Source organism: Mixophyes fleayi, chromosome 5 (assembly GCF_038048845.1).
Source record: "Mixophyes fleayi isolate aMixFle1 chromosome 5, aMixFle1.hap1, whole genome shotgun sequence".
NCBI classification, from domain to species: Eukaryota; Metazoa; Chordata; class Amphibia; order Anura; family Limnodynastidae; genus Mixophyes; species Mixophyes fleayi.
The window spans coordinates 279,045,490-279,068,449 of record NC_134406.1 but is presented as its reverse complement, the minus strand read 5'-3'; the positions used below and the strand labels follow the sequence as shown (position 1 = coordinate 279,068,449).

Here is a 22,960-nt window from a genome sequence, read left to right as displayed (position 1 = left end):
TCTTGGAGGTAAAGTGGGTGGCAAAGTCGACAGGAGAGAGCGTGGGGGTGGGAGAGGGGAGAGGAGGGAGTTGAAGGTGGCAAAAAGCCAACGGGGGATGGAGGATTGGGAAGAAATGAGAGCTTTAAAGAAAGATTGTTTAGAGAGGGATAGGGCCAAACTGTGGGAGGCAAGCATGAACTTGAAGTGGAGGAAGTCAGCATGAGTGCGTGACTTTCTCCAAAGCCGTTCTGCACTGCAGGAGCATTTTTGAAGATAGCGGGTAAGTTTAGTGTGCCACGGTTGCGGCGGGGACCAACAAAGCTTGACGGTGACAGCCGGGACGACAGAGTCAAGAGCAGCAGTAAGAGTGCGACTGTAAAAGGAGACAGCCTTATGGGGGCAAGAAAGAGTGGTGATGGGGGAGAGGAGCGAGCCCAGGGAGGAGAAACTGGTAGGATCAACTGTGTCAAGATTACGCCTGGTGAGAGTAACCTTGGGGGATGGGGACGATGAGAGGGGTGGAGAGATGTTAAAAAAGAGGAGATGGTGGTCCGAGAGAAGAAAATGAGAATTAATGAGATCAGAAACAGTACTGAGGTGTGAAAAAAAACAGATCTAGAGAGTGGCCACTGTGGTGCGAGGGAGAGAAGGTCCATTGACAGAGACCAAGGGAGGAAGAGAGGGAGAGAATATTGGAGGCAGCAGGGTCTGAGGAATTGTCTATAGGGATATTAAAGTCCCCCAAGATGAGGGTGGGAAGGTCAGAGGAGAGAAAATGAGGGAGCCAGGTGGCAAAGTGATCAAGAAATTGGGAGACAGGACCGGGAGGACGGTATATAACCGCAACACGGAGGTGAACTGGGTGGAATAGGCGGATAGAGTGTACCTCAAAGGAGGAAAAAGAGAGGGAGGGTTCAGGGGGAAGAACCCAAAAAGAACAGCAGGAGGAGAGAAGTATGCCGACGCCACCACCTTGCCGTTCCCCAGGTCTGGGTGTGTGGGAGAAGGACAAGCCCCCAAAAGAGAGAGCAGCAGGAGAGGTAGTGTCCTCAGTGTATAGCCAGGTTTCAGTGATGGCAAGCAGGTTGAAGGATCTAGAGATAAAGAGATCATGTATAGAGGTCAATTTGTTACAGACTGATCTGGCATTCCAGAGACCACAGGATAGTGGAAGAGAGGGAAGAGGAGAGATGTGGATGAGATTGTTGGGGTTGCTCGTCTGCAAGGGTGAGTATGATATTGAGCGAGGGGAATGACAGGAAGAGAGGATTGGAATTGGACGAGAAGCAGAAATAAGAGGGGATATGTCAGCAGACAGGAGACGAGGGGCAGGGGGAGCAAAGGTAGGGGAGGAGTGGAGATGGGGCAGATAAGGGGGTTTAAGAATGGGAGAGGCAGAAGGTAGGAGTGACGTGAGGGAGATTACCTGGGGGGAAAGAGAGGGAGGTGGTAGGTAGGAGTTGACCGACGCTGAGAGAAGAGCAGCGAAGGGGACAAGAGGGAAAGGGAGTGAGTGGGGAAGGGGAGAAGAGAGAAAAAGATTGAAGAGAGGGCAGCGTGTTAAATCAGGGGCCCAGAGGCACAGAAGAGATGAGAGAAGTGAAATAGGGAGGGGGGTGGGAAGTGAGAGGGGGGAGTGAGGAGGAGGAAGAATATGGAAAGGTTGGACATGGGAAGCACGGGGATAAAGGGAGGGGACAGAATTTAAGAGGAGTAAATCATGATAAAGCTAAAGAAGGTGTGGAATAGACAGTTGAAAGAATTCAGAAATCAAGAATGGTAAGGGCTTACAAGAGGAGTGAGGAAATGGTGAGAGCACAAGAGGTGAGTAAAATGCAAAGGTAGGAGAGAAAAGAGGAAGAGGAGATGGACACAGGAGGGAAGAGGGCCCTGCTCACATGAGCTTACATCCTAAGGGAGGGTGAACAAAACTCAGGTACAAAGGGAGCCATAATAGAACACTGCTGGGCTTCAAGAGCCGTGTGGCAAGTAAAAACAGCTGGGTGGAGCACCTGGAAAATAGGTGCTGGGGAGAACTCTGCTGTGATACTAGCTGAAATTCAAAAAAGCTTTGATATGGAAACCATTGAGTTCCCGTACTTAACCTCTTCCTCATCTCCCCTAATCAAATAGCTTGACTGCTCGCATAGTAATGGCTCAAGCAATTATTACACGGAGCACTTAACCTCGTCAGCTTCCTCCTCCACCCTGTGATTGAAACTGTATTATATGTTTAATGTCTACATTTTTCAGTTGTACTTGAATAGCAACATGTTATTTATTCCTCCTCCCTGTTCTCTTCCCTCCCTCTTAGTTCAATTCCTGTTTCTTGTGTTTTACCCTGTAAAAAAATTCAACAAATATCTTTTATTGTTACAAAAACAAAAAAAAAAATACAATAACCCTCCATTATCTATAGAATATGTCACTATACAAGCATATGGGTTCCCTGGACCCAGACACTATGAAACCTCCTCTTCAATACAATATGCCATCACTTATTTGGCCGACAACCCCCTTGACCCTACCCCTTTCCCTTGTCCACTCCTCTCCAAAAGTCTGCTGAAACCTCACCCACCTTCTTCAAACTATTCCTCTCCACCTCCTCTTTCAAACACGCTCTCAGCTCATCCATTCTCCAAAAACAGTCTCTCGACCTTATCCTCTTTCTAACTAGTGCCCAAACGCCCTACTCCTCTTCTCCTCAAAAATACTTGAGTGACTTGTACATAGCTTCTTTACTACCTTTCTCCCTGACAACTTCCTCCTTGACTCTTTCCAATTTGTCTTACACCCCTCCACTCCAAAGAAACCTCTTGACTGAAGTCACCAAGGATATTCCAGGGTTCATTTCTCCATGCTAATCCATCAGGACCTTGTGAAGTCTTCAGACACTGTTGGCCACTCTCTCTTACTGCTGTCCCAGCACTTCCCTGGTCTTCATGACACCATCCTCTCCTGATGGTTCCTCCTTCCCCTCCCGACCTGCTGTGGGGATCCCTCAGGCTCAGTCCTCGGCCTGCTGTTTTTGTACACCTCCATCCTTGGTGAACGAATCAGTTACTTCGGTCTCCAATACCAACTATATGCCTAAGACACCCAAATCACTTCCCACATCTGGCTCCTCGCCCATTGGGGACACTTTCATCTTCACAACATTGCCAGGATCAGACCATTGCTCTAGCCCGATGGCACCAAAATATATAGCCACTCTCCATCTTGCTTCTCAACTATTTCAACCGCTTGATTTCTGGCCTTCTCATCACCTATCTCGCTCTTCAATTTCTCCTTACCACTGCAACATGAGTGATCTTCCTCTCTCGCTGCCACACTTCTGCCTCTCTCCTCTGTCAATCTCTACACTGGCTCCCTATCCCCTATAGAGTCCCACTTAAACTCCTCACCCTCACATAAATCCCTTGCCCTCTCCTCTACCCCTATATGTCCAATATCATCTCCCTCTCCACTCAATCTATGACCAAAGTCTCCCCTCCAAGATTTCTCACATGCTGCTACCCATCTCTGGCTAACCCCTCACCACCTGCACCCCTTACATACTTCCCCTCTCCATCTCCCTCCCAAGTTTCCCCTCCAACCCCCTCCTTTTGGAATGCAAGCTCTCACTAGCTGAGCTCTCTTTCCTATTGTTTTACCATCCCTCTTGTTTACAAGCTTCTGCTCTTATTCTGTTATCCTCCTCAAGTTTTACAGCATTATGTCCTCTGCTAAGTCCATATCTACTACGGAATTGGTTTTCTGCTAACCATGTAATCATTGTGGATTGCCTTTTTTAATGCTCACGGTATTATGTCTCCCTTGCTGTGTGTTATGTTTACCCTTGTACTATTATACTACTTGTGTTATGTTATGCTAGTTGTGTTTACCCATGTTCTACTGCTGTTCTGTACAGTGCTGCAAAATTTTGAGGCGCCCTATAAATGATAATAATAATTACAATTACTGATAGGACATCTGTGCATAGGAATATATCTCTACAATCAGGATCAGAACTTTATCGTAAATATATTCAGTTCAGATCATTTCCAGAGCTTTTACCTATAGATGTGGAATGGTTATTAGCAGCTAATTTACATCTAGCAACTTCAATGTTATATTTAGTGTCATTTAAAGGTCTAAAAAGAAAAGTTGATACAAAACAAAGTCTATAAAGTATGGGGTAGCAACAAAATTCTGACAGTGTCCTAGTTTCCTCTAATCAACATTCTGTCCTCAGGCCTCTACTACTGATCTTACTAGATTTAATGACTAATTAACTGCAACATTTATGTGCTGCAGGGTTCCCTTCCTCTTACGCAGGACACAAGAGACCTCTAACACCCTAACATGATAAAAGCTGCTCCCAAATTATATATATATATACAGTTCAATAAAGATAAATATTACACCCTATGATTCATCACACATCATAAACCATAATGTCAGACAATCAGGGCCACATGGCAGAGGCAGAATGTATACGGGATTGTTTAACAGTTGTGGAGTACGATGAACAAGAGCAGACTTATGTTAACTAGTTAGATTACATCAGAAGAAAAAGAGAATATTGCAAGAATAGTTGTTTAATATGACAGAGAGCATCAGATGAATAGGAGTCTTGGGGTGTTCAGTACACAGTAGAGAAGACTGAGAAAGTGGTGATCCAAAAAAAGGGAAAAGTAACAGTGTACAAGTTATTTGTACTTTGGAAGAAGGTCCTTTTTCGGATGGGGACTTCATTAGAGAGAATATTAGTAATGAATTTCATCATTTTACTGTACCATAACATTAAAGAAAAATATATATGCAAAATATATGCTTCAAGCCATAGAGGAAGGCATACAAGATAGATAGAGAGTGGGAGTAAGGTAAGCAGTGAGAGAGATTAAGAGATAGACTTTACTGCTGGATGTTGTCTAGGAAAGAGGTCTTACGGGATAATTTAGAGTAAATTAGATGGTACCTAGCAGAAAAGGGAGAGAGAAGTTGTAGAGAATAGATAAAAGGGAGAGTGGTCAATAAGAGAAGGTAGTGAGAATAACATAGTAACAGAGTAACAGGCATCTGCAACAGACACCTACGGACATAGATATACCGTTATCCCAACCAGATTCCTTATTGGACCCCAGGATTCTTCACCCCTATTTAGGAGACAGGGATACAACAGGGATCCGGCTAGCACATTAGGTACTTTATGAATATTATCCCCATGTTACCTTGTACATGGGAGGAACTATATGAATATAATCCACATGTTACCGACACATACCGCTGCTTCGAGCACTGGTTAGAACTGCTTCTTGTCCTCCATGACCTGTAATGTATGCTCGAAAACGAGATGAGTCTTGCAGCCGCATTGAGTATAGAGCGGAGGGGGGCAAGGTGGGAGTGGGGGAGGCCAGTAAGGAGAAGGTTGCAGTAATCGAGGTGGGAGATGATGAGAGAGTGGATGATCGTTTTGGTGGCATCCTGAGAGAGAAAGGGACGGATGCGGGCAATTTCACGGAGTTGGAAGCGACAGGCTAGGGCGAGGGATTGAATGTGGGGTGCAAAAGAGAGAGAGGAGTCAAGAGTGACACCCAGGCAGCGGAGTTGGGTGACAGAGGAGATAGTGGAGTTATTGACAATGATAGAGAGGTCATGGTGGGATGGGAGTCTGGGCGGGGGAAAAACAATGAGCTCAGTTTTTGAGATGTTAATTTTAAGAAAGCGTGAGGACATCCAGGAGGAGATAACTGAGAGGCAGTCAGTCACACGAGAGAGGAGGGAGGAGGAAAGATCGGGAGACGAGATGTAGAGCTGAATATCATCAGCATAAAGGTGATACTGAAGACCAAACGAGGAGCACCAAGGGAGAAGTATAGAGCGAGAAGAGTAGAGGGCCGAGAACAGAGCCCTGGGGGACTCCTACAGGGAGAGGGGAGGGGGTGGAGGAAGAACCAGACGTGGATACAGAGAAGGAGCGGTTAGCAAGGTATGAGGTGAACCAGGTATGGACAGAACCAGAGAGGCCAAGAGAGAGAAGAGAGAGAAGAGTTTGCAGCAGGAGGGGGTGGTTCACGGTGTCAACAATGACTCTATATAAAACATCAATGCCACAAAGGGACTGGCTGCGCATCTGTCGTACTTAATCCGCAACAACTTATCTTCTATCAGTTTTACTTTACATTCTTTCTATTGAGATTTATCCAATAATTTGCAGTTAGTACACATTATATGCACAATATATAAATATGGAATTATATTCATTGGGGGGAATTCAATTCGTCCGCTCTCAACGTGGCATTGTATAACCCTTAATACGGTAATTTTAAGCCCGATTTCTGCTCCTGTCGCCCTCTCCCTGAGCTGCAAGCAAAAACCAGCGTTAAAGATTAACGGTAATAATGCGCACTATTACTGTAATATCGGTAATAGTGCGCAGGCCGATTGAATTCCCCTCATTGTACGTTATACCTTGTATAACGACTTTATCTCTATCAACTTCCACACTGGTCATTTGTTCTAGTAAAGGTGACCATTAACACAAGCACTTTGAGTGACACTATGTTTGGCACATATTATTTGACCATTTCACTGGTCCTCTTCCAAATAAGCTTCCACTGTAAAAACTGATATGGAAGCCATTAAAGGATGGGCACCACATTGTTACATAATTTGACACACTGACTGGTCATCTATCACACTAACCCTGACCCCCGTCCCCCTCCCCACACACACCTAGAATCTGATAGGTCCTTTACTATTTTCCCAATTTATTTGTAATGGCTCCAGCTAGGAACAATGGCAAATCATACAAATCGCTTTAAAAAACAGAACAAACTTACAAGTTGACAAACTAGGTGCTGACGTGAGAGAAGGTAGAGAGGGCCCAGTTCACCTCCATTTCTCTTTTGTATGACACATGGGGGGGATGGGTTGCTGATCCTCTGCCTCTCACTATGGGCACGGGGGCTCTGCTCCTCTGCCTCTCTCACTAGGGGCACGGGGGGCTCAGCTTCCCTCTCTCTCTCACTAGGGGCACGGAGGGCTCAGCTTCCCTCTCTCTCACTAGGGGCACGGGGGCTCAGCTCCCCCCCTCTCTCTCACTAGGGGCACGGGGGGCTCAGCTCCCCCCTCTCTCTCACTAGGGGCACGGGGGACTCAGCTCCCCCTCTCTCTCTCACTAGGGGCACGAGGGGCTCAGCTCCCCTCTCTCACTCTCACTAGGGGCACGGGGGGCTCAGCTCCCCTCTCTCTCTCTCACTAGGGGCACGGGGGCTCAGCTCCCCTCTCTCTCACTACGGGCACTCAGCTCCCCTCTCTCTCACTAGGGGCACGGGGGCTCAGATTCCCTCCCTCTCACTAGGGGCACGGGGGGCTCAGCTCCCCTCTCTCTCACTAGGGGCACTCAGCTCCCCTCTCTCTCACTAGGGGCACGGGGGGCTCAGCTCCCCTCTCTCTCACTAGGGGCACGGGGGGGGGCTCAGCTCCCCTCTCTCTCACTAGGGGCACGGGGGGGGCTCAGCTCCCCTCTCTCTCACTAGGGGCACGGGGGGGGCTCAGCTCCCCTCTCTCTCACTAGGGGCACGGGGGGGGGCTCAGCTCCCCTCTCTCTCACTAGGGGCACGGGGGGGGGCTCAGCTCCCCTCTCTCTCACTAGGGGCACGGGGGGGGGCTCAGCTCCCCTCTCTCTCACTAGGGGCACGGGGGGGGGCTCAGCTCCCCTCTCTCTCACTAGGGGCACGGGGGGGGCTCAGCTCACCTCTCTCTCTCACTAGGGGCACGGGGGGCTCAGCTCACCTCTCTCTCTCACTAGGGGCACGGGGGGCTCAGCTCCCCTCTCTCTCTCACTAGGGGCACGGGGGGCTCAGCTCCCCTCTCTCTCTCACTAGGGGCACGGGGGGCTCAGCTCCCCTCTCTCTCTCTCACTAGGGGCACGGGGGGCTCAGCTCACCTCTCTCTCTCTCACTAGGGGCACGGGGGGCTCAGCTCACCTCTCTCTCACTAGGGGCACGGGGGGCTCAGCTCACCTCTCTCTCACTAGGGGCACGGGGGGCTCAGCTCACCTCTCTCTCACTAGGGGCACGGGGGGCTCAGCTCACCTCTCTCTCACTAGGGGCACGGGGGGCTCAGCTCACCTCTCTCTCACTAGGGGCACGGGGGGCTCAGCTCACCTCTCTCTCACTAGGGGCACGGGGGGCTCAGCTCACCTCTCTCTCACTAGGGGCACGGGGGGCTCAGCTCACCTCTCTCTCACTAGGGGCACGGGGGGCTCAGCTCACCTCTCTCTCACTAGGGGCACGGGGGGCTCAGCTCACCTCTCTCTCACTAGGGGCACGGGGGGCTCAGCTCACCTCTCTCTCACTAGGGGCACGGGGGGCTCAGCTCACCTCTCTCTCACTAGGGGCACGGGGGGCTCAGCTCACCTCTCTCTCACTAGGGGCACGGGGGGCTCAGCTCACCTCTCTCTCACTAGGGGCACGGGGGGCTCAGCTCACCTCTCTCTCACTAGGGGCACGGGGGGCTCAGCTCACCTCTCTCTCACTAGGGGCACGGGGGGCTCAGCTCACCTCTCTCTCACTAGGGGCACGGGGGGCTCAGCTCACCTCTCTCTCACTAGGGGCACGGGGGGGCTCAGCTCACCTCTCTCTCACTAGGGGCACGGGGGGGCTCAGCTCACCTCTCTCTCACTAGGGGCACGGGGGGGCTCAGCTCACCTCTCTCACTAGGGGCACGGGGGGCTCAGCTCCCCTCTCTCTCACTAGGGGCACGGGGGGCTCAGCTCCCCTCTCTCTCACTAGGGGCACGGGGGGCTCAGCTCACCTCTCTCTCACTAGGGGCACGGGGGGCTCAGCTCACCTCTCTCTCACTAGGGGCACGGGGGGCTCAGCTCACCTCTCTCTCACTAGGGGCACGGGGGGCTCAGCTCACCTCTCTCTCACTAGGGGCACGGGGGGCTCAGCTCACCTCTCTCTCACTAGGGGCACGGGGGGCTCAGCTCACCTCTCTCTCACTAGGGGCACGGGGGGCTCAGCTCACCTCTCTCTCACTAGGGGCACGGGGGGCTCAGCTCACCTCTCTCTCACTAGGGGCACGGGGGGCTCAGCTCACCTCTCTCTCACTAGGGGCACGGGGGGCTCAGCTCACCTCTCTCTCACTAGGGGCACGGGGGGCTCAGCTCACCTCTCTCTCACTAGGGGCACGGGGGGCTCAGCTCACCTCTCTCTCACTAGGGGCACGGGGGGCTCAGCTCACCTCTCTCTCACTAGGGGCACGGGGGGCTCAGCTCACCTCTCTCTCACTAGGGGCACGGGGGGCTCAGCTCACCTCTCTCTCACTAGGGGCACGGGGGGCTCAGCTCACCTCTCTCTCACTAGGGGCACGGGGGGCTCAGCTCACCTCTCTCTCACTAGGGGCACGGGGGGCTCAGCTCACCTCTCTCTCACTAGGGGCACGGGGGGCTCAGCTCACCTCTCTCTCACTAGGGGCACGGGGGGCTCAGCTCACCTCTCTCTCACTAGGGGCACGGGGGGCTCAGCTCACCTCTCTCTCACTAGGGGCACGGGGGGCTCAGCTCACCTCTCTCTCACTAGGGGCACGGGGGGCTCAGCTCACCTCTCTCTCACTAGGGGCACGGGGGGCTCAGCTCACCTCTCTCTCACTAGGGGCACGGGGGGCTCAGCTCACCTCTCTCTCACTAGGGGCACGGGGGGCTCAGCTCACCTCTCTCTCACTAGGGGCACGGGGGGCTCAGCTCACCTCTCTCTCACTAGGGGCACGGGGGGGCTCAGCTCACCTCTCTCTCACTAGGGGCACGGGGGGGCTCAGCTCACCTCTCTCACTAGGGGCACGGGGGGCTCAGCTCCCCTCTCTCTCACTAGGGGCACGGGGGGCTCAGCTCCCCTCTCTCTCACTAGGGGCACGGGGGGCTCAGCTCACCTCTCTCTCACTAGGGGCACGGGGGCTCAGCTCACCTCTCTCTCACTAGGGGCACGGGGGGCTCAGCTCACCTCTCTCTCTCACTAGGGGCACGGGGGGCTCAGCTCCCCTCTCTCTCTCACTAGGGGCACGGGGGGCTCAGCTCCCCTCTCTCTCTCACTAGGGGCACGGGGGGCTCAGCTCCCCTCTCTCTCTCACTAGGGGCACGGGGGGCTCAGCTCCCCTCTCTCTCTCACAAGGGGCACGGGGGGCTCAGCTCCCCTCTCTCTCTCACTAGGGGCACGGGGGGCTCAGCTCCCCTCTCTCTCTCTCACTAGGGGCACGGGGGGCTCAGCTCACCTCTCTCTCTCTCACTAGGGGCACGGGGGGCTCAGCTCACCTCTCTCTCACTAGGGGCACGGGGGGCTCAGCTCACCTCTCTCTCACTAGGGGCACGGGGGGCTCAGCTCACCTCTCTCTCACTAGGGGCACGGGGGGCTCAGCTCACCTCTCTCTCACTAGGGGCACGGGGGGCTCAGCTCACCTCTCTCTCACTAGGGGCACGGGGGGCTCAGCTCACCTCTCTCTCACTAGGGGCACGGGGGGCTCAGCTCACCTCTCTCTCACTAGGGGCACGGGGGGCTCAGCTCACCTCTCTCTCACTAGGGGCACGGGGGGCTCAGCTCACCTCTCTCTCACTAGGGGCACGGGGGGCTCAGCTCACCTCTCTCTCACTAGGGGCACGGGGGGCTCAGCTCACCTCTCTCTCACTAGGGGCACGGGGGGCTCAGCTCACCTCTCTCTCACTAGGGGCACGGGGGGCTCAGCTCACCTCTCTCTCACTAGGGGCACGGGGGGCTCAGCTCACCTCTCTCTCACTAGGGGCACGGGGGGCTCAGCTCACCTCTCTCTCACTAGGGGCACGGGGGGCTCAGCTCACCTCTCTCTCACTAGGGGCACGGGGGGCTCAGCTCACCTCTCTCTCACTAGGGGCACGGGGGGCTCAGCTCACCTCTCTCTCACTAGGGGCACGGGGGGCTCAGCTCACCTCTCTCTCACTAGGGCACGGGGGCTCAGCTCACCTCTCTCTCACTAGGGGCACGGGGGGCTCAGCTCACCTCTCTCTCACTAGGGGCACGGGGGGCTCAGCTCACCTCTCTCTCACTAGGGGCACGGGGGGCTCAGCTCACCTCTCTCTCACTAGGGGCACGGGGGGCTCAGCTCACCTCTCTCTCACTAGGGGCACGGGGGCTCAGCTCACCTCTCTCTCACTAGGGGCACGGGGGGCTCAGCTCACCTCTCTCTCACTAGGGGCACGGGGGGCTCAGCTCACCTCTCTCTCACTAGGGCACGGGGGGCTCAGCTCACCTCTCTCTCACTAGGGCACGGGGGGCTCAGCTCACCTCTCTCTCACTAGGGGCACGGGGGGCTCAGCTCACCTCTCTCTCACTAGGGGCACGGGGGGCTCAGCTCACCTCTCTCTCACTAGGGGCACGGGGGGCTCAGCTCACCTCTCTCTCACTAGGGGCACGGGGGGGCTCAGCTCACTCTCTCTCACTAGGGGCACGGGGGGGCTCAGCTCACCTCTCTCTCACTAGGGGCACGGGGGGCTCAGCTCACCTCTCTCTCACTAGGGGCACGGGGGGCTCAGCTCACCTCTCTCTCCTAGGGGCACGGGGGGCTCAGCTCCTCTCTCACTAGGGGCACGGGGGGCTCAGCTCACCTCTCTCTCACTAGGGGCACGGGGGGCGCTAGCTCACCTCTCTCACTAGGGGCACGGGGGGGCTCAGCTCACCTCTCTCTCACTAGGGGCACGGGGGGGCTCAGCTCACCTCTCTCACTAGGGGCACGGGGGGGCTCAGCTCACCTCTCTCTCACTAGGGGCACGGGGGGCTCAGCTCACCTCTCTCACTCGGGGCACGGGGGGCTCAGCTCACTCTCTCTCACTAGGGGCACGGGGGGGCTCAGCTCACCTCTCTCTCACTAGGGGCACGGGGGGGCTCAGCTCACTCTCTCTCACTAGGGCACGGGGGGCTCAGCTCACCTCTCTCTCACTAGGGGCACGGGGGGGCTCAGCTCACCTCTCTCTCATAGGGGCACGGGGGGCTCAGCTCACCTCTCTCTACTAGGGCTCGGGGGGGCTCAGCTCACCTCTCTCTCACTAGGGGCACGGGGGGCTCAGCTCACCTCTCTCTCACTAGGGGCACGGGGGCGGCTCAGTCACCTCTCTCACTAGGGGCACGGGGGGCTCAGCTCACCTCTCTCTCACTAGGGGCACGGGGGGGCTCAGCTCACCTCTCTCTCACTAGGGGCACGGGGGGGGCTCAGCTCACTCTCTCTCACTAGGGGCACGGGGGGGCTCAGCTCACCTCTCTCTCACTAGGGGCACGGGGGGGCTCAGCTCACCTCTCTCTCACTAGGGGCACGGGGGGGCTCAGCTCACCTCTCTCTCAGGGGCGCGGGGGGCTCAGCTCCCTCTCTCTGACTCGAGGGCACGGGGGGGCTCAGCTCACCTCTCTCTCACTAGGGGCACGGGGGGCTCAGCTCCTCTCTTCCTCGGGGCACTCGCTCTCCCTCACTCTCACGCGCGCTCGCAGCGGGGGCTCAGCTCCTCTCTCTCACCTCGGGCACTCACGCTCCCTCTCACTGCTCATCCGGGGCCCCGGCTGGGAGATCTCTCTCACTAGGGGCACGGGGGGCTCAGCTCCCCTCTCTCTCACTACGGGCACTCAGCTCCCCTCTCTCTCACTACGGGCACGGGGGGCTCAGCTCCCCTCTCTCTCACTACGGGCACTCAGCTCCCCTCTCTCTCACTAGGGGCACGGGGGGCTCAGCTCCCCTCTCTCTCACTAGGGGCACGGGGGGCTCAGCTCCCCTCTCTCTCACTAGGGGCACGGGGGGCTCAGCTCCCTCTCTCTCACTAGGGGCACGGGGGGCTCAGCTCCCCTCTCTCTCACTAGGGGCACGGGGGGGCTCAGCTCACCTCTCTCTCACTAGGGGCACGGGGGGGCTCAGCTCACCTCTCTCTCACTAGGGGCACGGGGGGGCTCAGCTCACCTCTCTCTCACTAGGGGCACGGGGGGCTCAGCTCCCCTCTCTCTCAGCTACGGGCCACTCAGCTCCCCTCTCTCTCACTACGGGCACGGGGGGCTCAGCTCCCCTCTCTCTCACTGACGGGCACTCAGCTCCCCTCTCTCTCACTAGGGGCACGGGGGGGCTCAGCTCACCTCTCTCTCACTAGGGGCACGGGGGGGCTCAGCTCACTCTCTCTCACTAGGGGCACGGGGGGGCTCAGCTCACCTCTCTCTCACTAGGGGCACGGAGGGGCTCAGCTCACCTCTCTCTCACTAGGGGCACGGGGGGGCTCAGCTCACCTCTCTCTCACTAGGGGCACGGGGGGCTCAGCTCCCCTCTCTCTCACTACGGGCACTCAGGCTCCCCTCTCTCTCACTACGGGCACTCAGCTCCCCTCTCTCTCACTAGGGGCACGGGGGCTCAGCTCCCTCTCTCTCACTACGGGCACTCAGCTCCCCTCTCTCTCACTACGGGCACGGGGGGCTCAGCTCCCCTCTCTCTCACTACGGGCACTCAGCTCCCCTCTCTCTCACTAGGGGCACGGGGGGCTCAGCTCCCCTCTCTCTCACTAGGGGCACGGGGGGCTCAGCTCCCCTCTCTCTCACTAGGGGCACGGGGGGGCTCAGCTCACCTCTCTCTCACTAGGGGCACGGGGGGGCTCAGCTCCCCTCTCTCTCACTACGGGCACTCAGCTCCCCTCTCACTACGGGCACGGGGGGCTCAGCTCCCCTCTCTCTCACTACGGGCACTCCGCTCCCCTCTCTCTCACTACGGTAACGGGGGGCTCAGCTCCCCTCTCTCTCACTACGGGCACTCAGCTCCCCTCTCTCTCACTAGGGGCACGGGGGGCTCAGCTCCCCTCTCTCTCACTAGGGGCACGGGGGGCTCAGCTCCCCTCTCTCTCACTAGGGGCACGGGGGAGCTCAGCTCACCTCTCTCTCACTAGGGGCACGGGGGGCTCAGCTCCCCTCTCTCTCACTACGGGCACTCAGCTCCCCTCTCTCTCACTACGGGCACGGGGGGCTCAGCTCCCTCTCTCTCACTACGGGCCACGGGGGGGCTCAGCTCCCCTCTCTCTCACTAGGGGCACGGGGGGGCTCAGCTCCCCTCTCTCTCACTAGGGCACGGGGGGGCTCAGCTCCCCTCTCTCTCACTAGGGGCACGGGGGGGCTCAGCTCCCCTCTCTCTCACTAGGGGCACGGGGGGGCTCAGCTCCCCTCTCTCTCACTAGGGGCACGGGGGGGCTCAGCTCCCCTCTCTCTCACTAGGGGCACGGGGGGCTCAGCTCCCTCTCTCTCACTAGGGGCACGGGGGGCTCAGCTCCCCTCTCTCTCACTAGGGGCACGGTGGGGGCTCAGCTCCCCTCTCTCTCACTAGGGGCCACGGGGGGGCTCAGCTCCCCTCTCTCTCACTAGGGGCACGGGGGGCTCAGCTCCCTCTCTCACCGGAGGGGCTCAGCCCCTCTCTACTAGGGGCACTCAGCTCCCCTCTCTCTCACTACGGGCACGGGGGGGCTCAGCTCCCCTCTCTCTCACTACGGGCACTCAGCTCCCCTCTCTCTCACTACGGGCACGGGGGGCTCAGCTCCCCTCTCTCTCACTACGGGCACTCAGCTCCCCTCTCTCTCACTACGGGCACGGGGGGCTCAGCTCCCTCTCTCTCACTACGGGCACTCAGCTCACCTCTCTCTCACTAGGGCACGGGGGGGCTCAGCTCACCTCTCTCTCACTAGGGGCACGGGGGCTCAGCTCCCTCTCTCTCACTAGGGGCACGGGGGGCTCAGCTCCCTCTCTCTCACTAGGGGCACGGGGGCTCAGCTCCCCTCTCTCTCACTAGGGGCACGGGGGCTCAGCTCCCCTCTCTCTCACTAGGGGCACGGGGGCTCAGCTCCCCTCTCTCTCACTAGGGGCACGGGGGCTCAGCTCCCCTCTCTCTCACTAGGGGCACGGGGGCTCAGCTCCCCTCTCTCTCACTAGGGCACGGGGCTCAGCTCCCCTCTCTCTCACTAGGGGCACGGGGGCTCAGCTCCCCTCTCTCTCACTAGGGGCACGGGGGCTCAGCTCCCCTCTCTCACTAGGGGCACGGGGGCTCAGCTCCCCTCTCTCTCACTAGGGGCACGGGGGGCTCAGCTCCCCTCTCTCTCACTAGGGGCACGGGGGGGCTCAGCTCCCCTCTCTCTCACTAGGGGCACGGGGAGGGCTCAGCTCACCTCTCTCTCACTAGGGGCACGGGGGGGCTCAGCTCACCTCTCTCTCACTAGGGGCACGGGGGGCTCAGCTCCCCTCTCTCTCACTACGGGCACTCAGCTCCCTCTCTCTCACTACGGGCACGGGGGGCTCAGCTCCCCTCTCTCTCACTACGGGCACTCAGCTCCCTCTCTCTCACTACGGGCACGGGGGGCTCAGCTCCCCTCTCTCTCACTACGGGGCACTCAGCTCCCTCTCTCTCACTACGGGCACGGGGGCTCAGCTCCCCTCTCTCTCACTGACGGGGCACTCAGCTCCCCTCTCTCTCACTAGGGGCACGGGGGGGCTCAGCTCACCTCTCTCTCACTAGGGGCACGGGGGGGCTCAGCTCACCTCTCTCTCACTAGGGGCACGGGGGGCTCAGCTCACCTCTCTCTCACTAGGGGCACGGGGGGGCTCAGCTCACCTCTCTCTCACTAGGGCACGGGGGGGCTCAGCTCACTCTCTCTCACTAGGGGCACGGGGGGGCTCAGCTCACCTCTCTCTCACTAGGGGCACGGAGGGGCTCAGCTCCCCTCTCTCTCACTACGGGCACTCAGCTCCCCTCTCTCTCACTACGGGCACTCAGCTCCCCTCTCTCTCACTAGGGGCACGGGGGCTCAGCTCCCTCTCTCTCACTAGGGGCACTCAGCTCCCCTCTCTCTCACTACGGGCACGGGGGGCTCAGCTCCCCTCTCTCTCACTACGGGGCACTCAGCTCCCCTCTCTCTCACTAGGGCACGGGGGGCTCAGCTCCCTCTCTCTCACTAGGGGCACGGGGGGGCTCAGCTCCCTCTCTCTCACTAGGGGCACGGGGGGCTCAGCGCCCTCTCTCTCACTAGGGGCACGGGGGGGCTCAGCTCACCTCTCTCTCACTAGGGGCACGGGGGGGCTCAGCTCACCTCTCTCTCACTAGGGGCACGGGGGGGCTCAGCTCCCTCTCTCTCACTACGGGCACTCAGCTCCCCTCTCTCTCACTACGGGCACGGGGGGCTCAGCTCCCCTCTCTCTCACTATGGGCACTCAGCTCCCCTCTCTCTCACTACGGGCACGGGGGGCTCAGCTCCCCTCTCTCTCACTACGGGCACTCAGCTCCCCTCTCTCTCACTAGGGGCACGGGGGGCTCAGCTCCCTCTCTCTCACTAGGGGCACGGGGGGGCTCAGCTCACCTCTCTCTCACTAGGGGCACGGGGGGCTCAGCTCACCTCTCTCTCACTAGGGGCACGGGGGGGCTCAGCTCACCTCTCTCTCACTAGGGGCACGGGGGGCTCAGCTCACCTCTCTCTCACTAGGGGCACGGGGGGGGCTCAGCTCCCCTCTCTCTCACTACGGGGCACTCAGCTCCCCTCTCTCTCACTACGGGCACGGGGGGGCTCAGCTCCCCTCTCTCTCACTACGGGCACGGGGGCTCAGCTCCCCTCTCACTAGGGGCACGGGGGGGCTCAGCTCACCCTCTCTCTCACTAGGGCACGGGGGGGCTCAGCTCACCTCTCTCTCACTAGGGCACGGAGGGGCTCAGCTCACCTCTCTCTCACTAGGGGCACGGAGGGGCTCAGCTCACCTCTCTCTCACTAGGGGCACGGGGGGGCTCAGCTCACCTCTCTCTCACTAGGGGCACGGGGGGGCTCAGCTCCCCTCTCTCTCACTACGGGCACTCAGCTCCCCTCTCTCTCACTACGGGCACTCAGCACCCCTCTCTCTCACTAGGGCACGGGGGGCTCAGCTCCCCTCTCTCACTAGGGCACTCAGCTCCCTCTCTCTCACTACGGGCACGGGGGGCTCAGCTCCCCTCTCTCTCACTAGCGGGCAGCTCAGCTCCCCTCTCTCTCACTAGGGGCACGGGGGGCTCAGCTCCCCTCTCTCTCACTAGGGCACGGGGGGCTCAGCTCCCTCTCTCTCACTAGGGGCACGGGGGGGCTCAGCTCACCTCTCTCTCACTAGGGGCACGGGGGTGCTCAGCTCACCTCTCTCTCACTAGGGGCACGGGGGGGCTCAGCTCACCTCTCTCTCACTAGGGGCACGGGGGGCTCAGCTCACCTCTCTCACTAGGGGGCACGGGGGGGGCTCAGCTCCCTCTCTCTCACTACGGGCACTCAGCTCCCCTCTCTCTCACTACGGGCACGGGGGGGGGGCTCAGCTCCCCTCTCTCTCACTACGGGCACTCAGCTCCCCTCTCTCTCACTACGGCACGGGGGGCTCAGCTCCCCTCTCTCTCACTACGGGCACTCAGCTCCCCTCTCTCTCACTAGGGGGGGCACGGGGGCTCAGCTCCCCTCTCTCTCACTAGGGGCACGGGGGGGCTCAGCTCACCTCTCTCTCACTAGGGGCACGGGGGGCTCAGCTCACCTCTCTCTCACTAGGGGCACGGGGGGGGCTCAGCTCAGCTCTCTCTCTCACTAGGGGCACGGGGGGGGCTCAGCTCCCCTCTCTCTCACTACGGGCACTCAACCCTCTCTCTCACTACGGGCACGGGGGGGCTCAGCTCCCCTCTCTCTCACTACGGGCACGGGGGGCTCAGCTCCCCTCTCACTAGGGGCACGGGGGGGCTCAGCTCCCCTCTCACTAGGGGCACGGGGGGGGCTCAGCTCCCCTCTCTCTCACTAGGGGCACGGGGGGGCTCAGCTCCCCTCTCTCTCACTAGGGGCACGGGGGGGCTCAGCTCCCCTCTCACTAGGGGCACGGGGGGGCTCAGCTCCCCTCTCTCTCACTAGGGGCACGGGGGGGCTCAGCTCCCCTCTCTCTCACTAGGGGCACGGGGGGGCTCAGCTCCCCTCTCTCTCACTAGGGGCACGGGGGGCTCAGCTCCCCTCTCTCTCACTAGGGGCACGGGGGGGCTCAGCTCCCCTCTCTCTCACTAGGGGCACGGGGGGGCTCAGCTCCCCTCTCTCTCACTAGGGGCACGGGGGGGCTCAGCTCCCCTCTCTCTCACTAGGGGCACGGGGGGGCTCAGCTCCCCTCTCTCTCACTAGGGGCACGGGGGGGCTCAGCTCCCCTCTCTCTCACTAGGGGCACGGGGGGGCTCAGCTCCCCTCTCTCTCACTAGGGGCACGGGGGGGCTCAGCTCCCCTCTCTCTCACTAGGGGCACGGGGGGGCTCAGCTCCCCTCTCTCTCACTAGGGGCACGGGGGGGCTCAGCTCCCCTCTCTCTCACTAGGGGCACGGGGGGGCTCAGCTCCCCTCTCTCTCACTAGGGGCACGGGGGGGGGCTCAGCTCCCCTCTCTCTCACTAGGGGCACGGGGGGGGCTCAGCTCCCCTCTCTCTCACTAGGGGCACGGGGGGCTCAGCTCCCTCTCTCTCACTAGGGGCACGGGGGGCTCAGCTCCCCTCTCTCTCACTAGGGGCACGGGGGGCTCAGCTCCCCTCTCTCTCACTAGGGGCACGGGGGCTCAGCTCCCCTCTCTCTCACTAGGGGCACGGGGGCTCAGCTCCCCTCTCTCTCACTAGGGGCACGGGGGCTCAGCTCCCCTCTCTCTACTAGGGGCACGGGGGCTCAGCTCCCCTCTCTCTCACTAGGGGCACGGGGGCTCAGCTCCCCTCTCTCTCACTAGGGGCACGGGGGCTCAGCTCCCCTCTCTCTCACTAGGGGCACGGGGGCTCAGCTCCCCTCTCTCTCACTAGGGGCACGGGGGCTCAGCTCCCCTCTCTCTCACTAGGGGCACGGGGGCTCAGCTCCCCTCTCTCTCACTAGGGGCACGGGGGCTCAGCTCCCCTCTCTCTCACTAGGGGCACGGGGGCTCAGCTCCCCTCTCTCTCACTAGGGGCACGGGGGCTCAGCTCCCCTCTCTCTCACTAGGGGCACGGGGGCTCAGCTCCCCTCTCTCTCACTAGGGGCACGGGGGCTCAGCTCCCCTCTCTCTCACTAGGGGCACGGGGGCTCAGCTCCCCTCTCTCTCACTAGGGGCACGGGGGCTCAGCTCCCCTCTCTCTCACTAGGGGCACGGGGGCTCAGCTCCCCTCTCTCTCACTAGGGGCACGGGGGCTCAGCTCCCCTCTCTCTCACTAGGGGCACGGGGGCTCAGCTCCCCTCTCTCTCACTAGGGGCACTCAGCTCCCCTCTCTCTCACTAGGGGCACGGGGGCTCAGATTCCCTCCCTCTCACTACGGGCACAGGGGCTCAGCTTCCCTCTCTCTCATACAATTACTGTTCATCATTTGAGGTGCTGAAGACTCTTGGCCAGAAATCCCTCTGATTTCGACAAGAGGATGCAAGGATGCTTTACGTCACAATCACGTCCCCAGACGGGAGCACATGTCTGCATGTTAGGGTTTTATTTACACAGAGCTGCTACGCATGACGCATAATTATACATGAAGCAACATCAGATAATATAATAAAGTGCAAAGACATAAAAGAGGTGCATCACAATTCTGCAGAGTAAGGGATGGTAGGACAGCTTCCCACCCCCAGACACACTCCCCCATACTGCCTTCCCACACACCAGTGTTACTCATCTCCATATACAGATCTTCCCAGCACTCAGTGCCCAGGTGTAAACCCCCCCCAAACATTGTTCCTCAGCCCCCCTTCACCAATTACACTCACCTTCAATGGAGATGACATGCTCTCGGATTTGATTCTGCAGTGCCAAGTCATCTACTCGCTCAATGAGATCATAAATGGCGTAAATATTGGGGTGCACAGACTCAAACCGCTGAATTTCTGCCCTAATAGCCACCGAGTTGGACAAGACATAAGGAGGTGCTCCAGCTGCCTGGGGTGCTGCCACTTGTCCAGAGCCAAATTGGGGTCCTGTCCCAAATTGGGATGAGACAGAGGCACCGGAGACGGACACCTGGGAAGTGAGGGAAGACTGAGGGCTCCCCGACAGGCCAGAAGGGGGGAAATTCATGATGTGATTGAAAGGGAGTTGGGCAGAATGGAAAAAGGGTTAATTGGGGGGTGGGGGGGGAGGGGGGCGATGGAAATGATGAGGGAAAGAAACCAGATGATAGATAATATAAGGGGCAGATACCAGGGTGGAGGGGTTGAATAAGCTGAAGATACCAGGGGGGAGGGGGTGAATGAGGGGCAGATACCAGGGTGGAGGGGGTGAATGAGGGGCAGATACCAGGGTGGAGGGGGTGAATGAGGGGCAGATATCAGGGGGGAGGGGGTGAATGAGGGGCAGATACTAGGGGGGAGGGGGTGAATGAGGGGCAGATACCAGGGTGGAGGGGGTGAATGAGGGGCAGATATCAGGGTGGAGGGAGTGAATGAGGGGCAGATATCAGGGGGGAGGGGGTGAATGAGGGGCAGATACTAGGGGGGAGGGGGTGAATGAGGGGCAGATACCAGGGTGGAGGGGGTGAATGAGGGGCAGATATCAGGGGGGAGGGGGTGAATGAGGGGCAGATACCAGGGTGGAGGGGGTGAATGAGGGGCAGATACCAGGGTGGAGGGGGTGAATGAAGGGCAGATACTGGGGTGGAGGGGTTGTTGGTAAATAAACCAGATGACGATTGAATGAAGAGGCAGATCTGGAGGGACGAGGAGGTAAATAAATAAAATGAATAAGCAATAATGGTGATGGAGGTAATTACACCCAGTGAGAGCTGGATGGTTAGATGGGGGAGGGATGAATGGGGGCAGATACTGCCGGGGGGCGGCACACGGGGGATCAGGAACAGACCCGGGACATGGGGGGGGTCCCGGGGTGGGTGGTGTCCGGTCTCCGCCGCTCTCTGACTGATAATAACGGAGCGGTACCCGGGAGCGCGCACTCCCACACACAGAGCGCGGGCACGAAACCGGCTGCGTCACGGCCTGCGTCACCAGCACCCCCCAGCTCACAGCGCCACTTCCGGTCACCAAGACCCCCGCCCCTGGTACAGGGACCCCCGGACTTCACTCCAGCGCCCCCGTCACAGGAACCCGCGGTCACCGAGTACCCCCCTCACCCGCCGGGAAATATGGCGCTGCCCCCGGTGACTGAGGTCAGACCACCAAACCAATCACCACAGGGTGACCCCAATACTGACAGGGTGACCCCAATACTGACATTCACCACAGGGTGACCCCCAATACTGACAGTGTCCCCCCAATACTGACATTCACCACAGGGTGACCCCCAATACTGACAGTGTCCCCCATTTACCACAGGGTGACCCCAATACTGACAGGGTAACCCCAATACTGACATTCACCACAGAGTGTCCCCCAATACTGACATTTACCACAGGGTGACCTCCAATACTGACAGTGTCCCCCAATACTGACATTTACCACAGAGTGTCCCCCCAATACTGACATTCACCACATAGTGTCCCCCCAATACTGACATTCACCACATAGTGTCCCCCCAATACTGACATTTACCACAGAGTGTCCCCCAATACTGACAGTGTCCCCCAATACTGACATTCACCACAGGGTGTCCCCCAATACTGACATTTACCACAGAGTGTCCCCCCAATACTGACATTTACCACAGAGTGTCCCCCCATACTGACAGTGTCCCCCAATACTGACATTCACCACAGGGTGACCTCCCATACTGACATTTACCACAGAGTGTCCCCCCATACTGACAGTGTCCCCCAATACTGACATTCACCACAGGGTGACCTCCAATACTGACATTTACCACAGAGTGTCCCCCCATACTGACAGTGTCCCCCAATACTGACATTCACCACAGGGTGACCTCCAATACTGACATTTACCACAGAGTGTCCCCCAATACTGACAGTGTCCCCCAATACTGACATTTACCACAGGGTGACCTCCAATACTGACATTTACCACAGAGTGTCCCCCAATACTGACAGTGTCCCCCAATACTGACATTCACCACAGGGTGACCTCCAATACTGACATTCACCACAGGGTGACCCCCAATACTGACATTTACCACAGAATCTCCTCCCATACTGCCAAACACCACAGAGTGTCCCCCCATAGTGACATTCACCAGTGTCCCCCAAAACTGACAAACACCACAGTGTCCCCCAATACTGACATTCTCCACAGTGTCCCCCCATACTAACATTCACCACAGTGTCCCGCCCATACTGCCAAACACCACAGAGTGTCCCCCTATGCTGACATTCACCACAGTGCCCCCCAATACCTATACACATTACAGTGTGTCCCCCTCCCATACCGTCATACACCACAGTGTCCCCCAATACCAGCAAACACCATAATGTCCCCCTGTGGCCGGGTCTTCCTTATAGCCCAAGTGGTTTAAGAAAATGACCACCGCACCACGGGAAGGGTTAATGCCCAATACTGCGGCACCTAAAAGGTTAAATTGGGATACTGAGTGGCTAATATATTGAAATTAATTTTGAAATGTAGTTAAAATAAATGGTCAGAAGGGAAATACACTGACCATGGCAATAGCAACTCAGGTGTGAAAGACTTGCTAGCTGCAGGAATTGCCTGGATTGGTTAAAGAGACAGGAGGCTGATTACCTCCTGCTGCATTTGTGAGAAACTACAAAAAGAGCTGTATTGTCCATGTAAAGTGTATTCCATAGGTACTACTGAATGATCACTAGTACCTCACACTGGAGTGTTATGGTCCTTATAAGGACCATTTGAGAACAATAAACCAGTCCTTTGCTTTCAGGATCCTGCATGTCATTTATTGCCTGCTGTACCTTGTGACCTACAGATAAGAGCTAAACGCTCATCTATTTATTCTCTGGCAGTCCTGTGTTGAACTTAACATCCTGTGTCAACCCTCTGCTTGCTATCTACAGTCCTTATTCTAAGTAAGCGATCAGGAAGAACCAGTCAATCACCAGCAGAGAGGCTCTGAAACTGCTAAACACT

The 22,960-nt window shown here is 58.3% G+C and overlaps 1 protein-coding gene across 2 annotated transcripts in view; it reads right to left on the bottom strand.

Moving 5' to 3' along the window:
- AGAP3 (ArfGAP with GTPase domain, ankyrin repeat and PH domain 3) overlaps window positions 1-20,939 on the bottom strand; it is a 76,915-nt gene extending 55,976 nt beyond the window's left edge. The window contains exon 1 of one of the 2 annotated variants that reach the window (XM_075214317.1): window positions 19,724-20,939. In XM_075214317.1, the coding sequence (XP_075070418.1) occupies window positions 19,724-20,030 (307 nt within the window). In that variant the 5' untranslated portion in view covers window positions 20,031-20,939. The remainder of the gene's footprint in view (window positions 1-19,723) is intronic. The other variant, XM_075214318.1, reaches the window with a different exon arrangement.
- Between the last annotated feature and the right edge of the window lie 2,021 nt (window positions 20,940-22,960).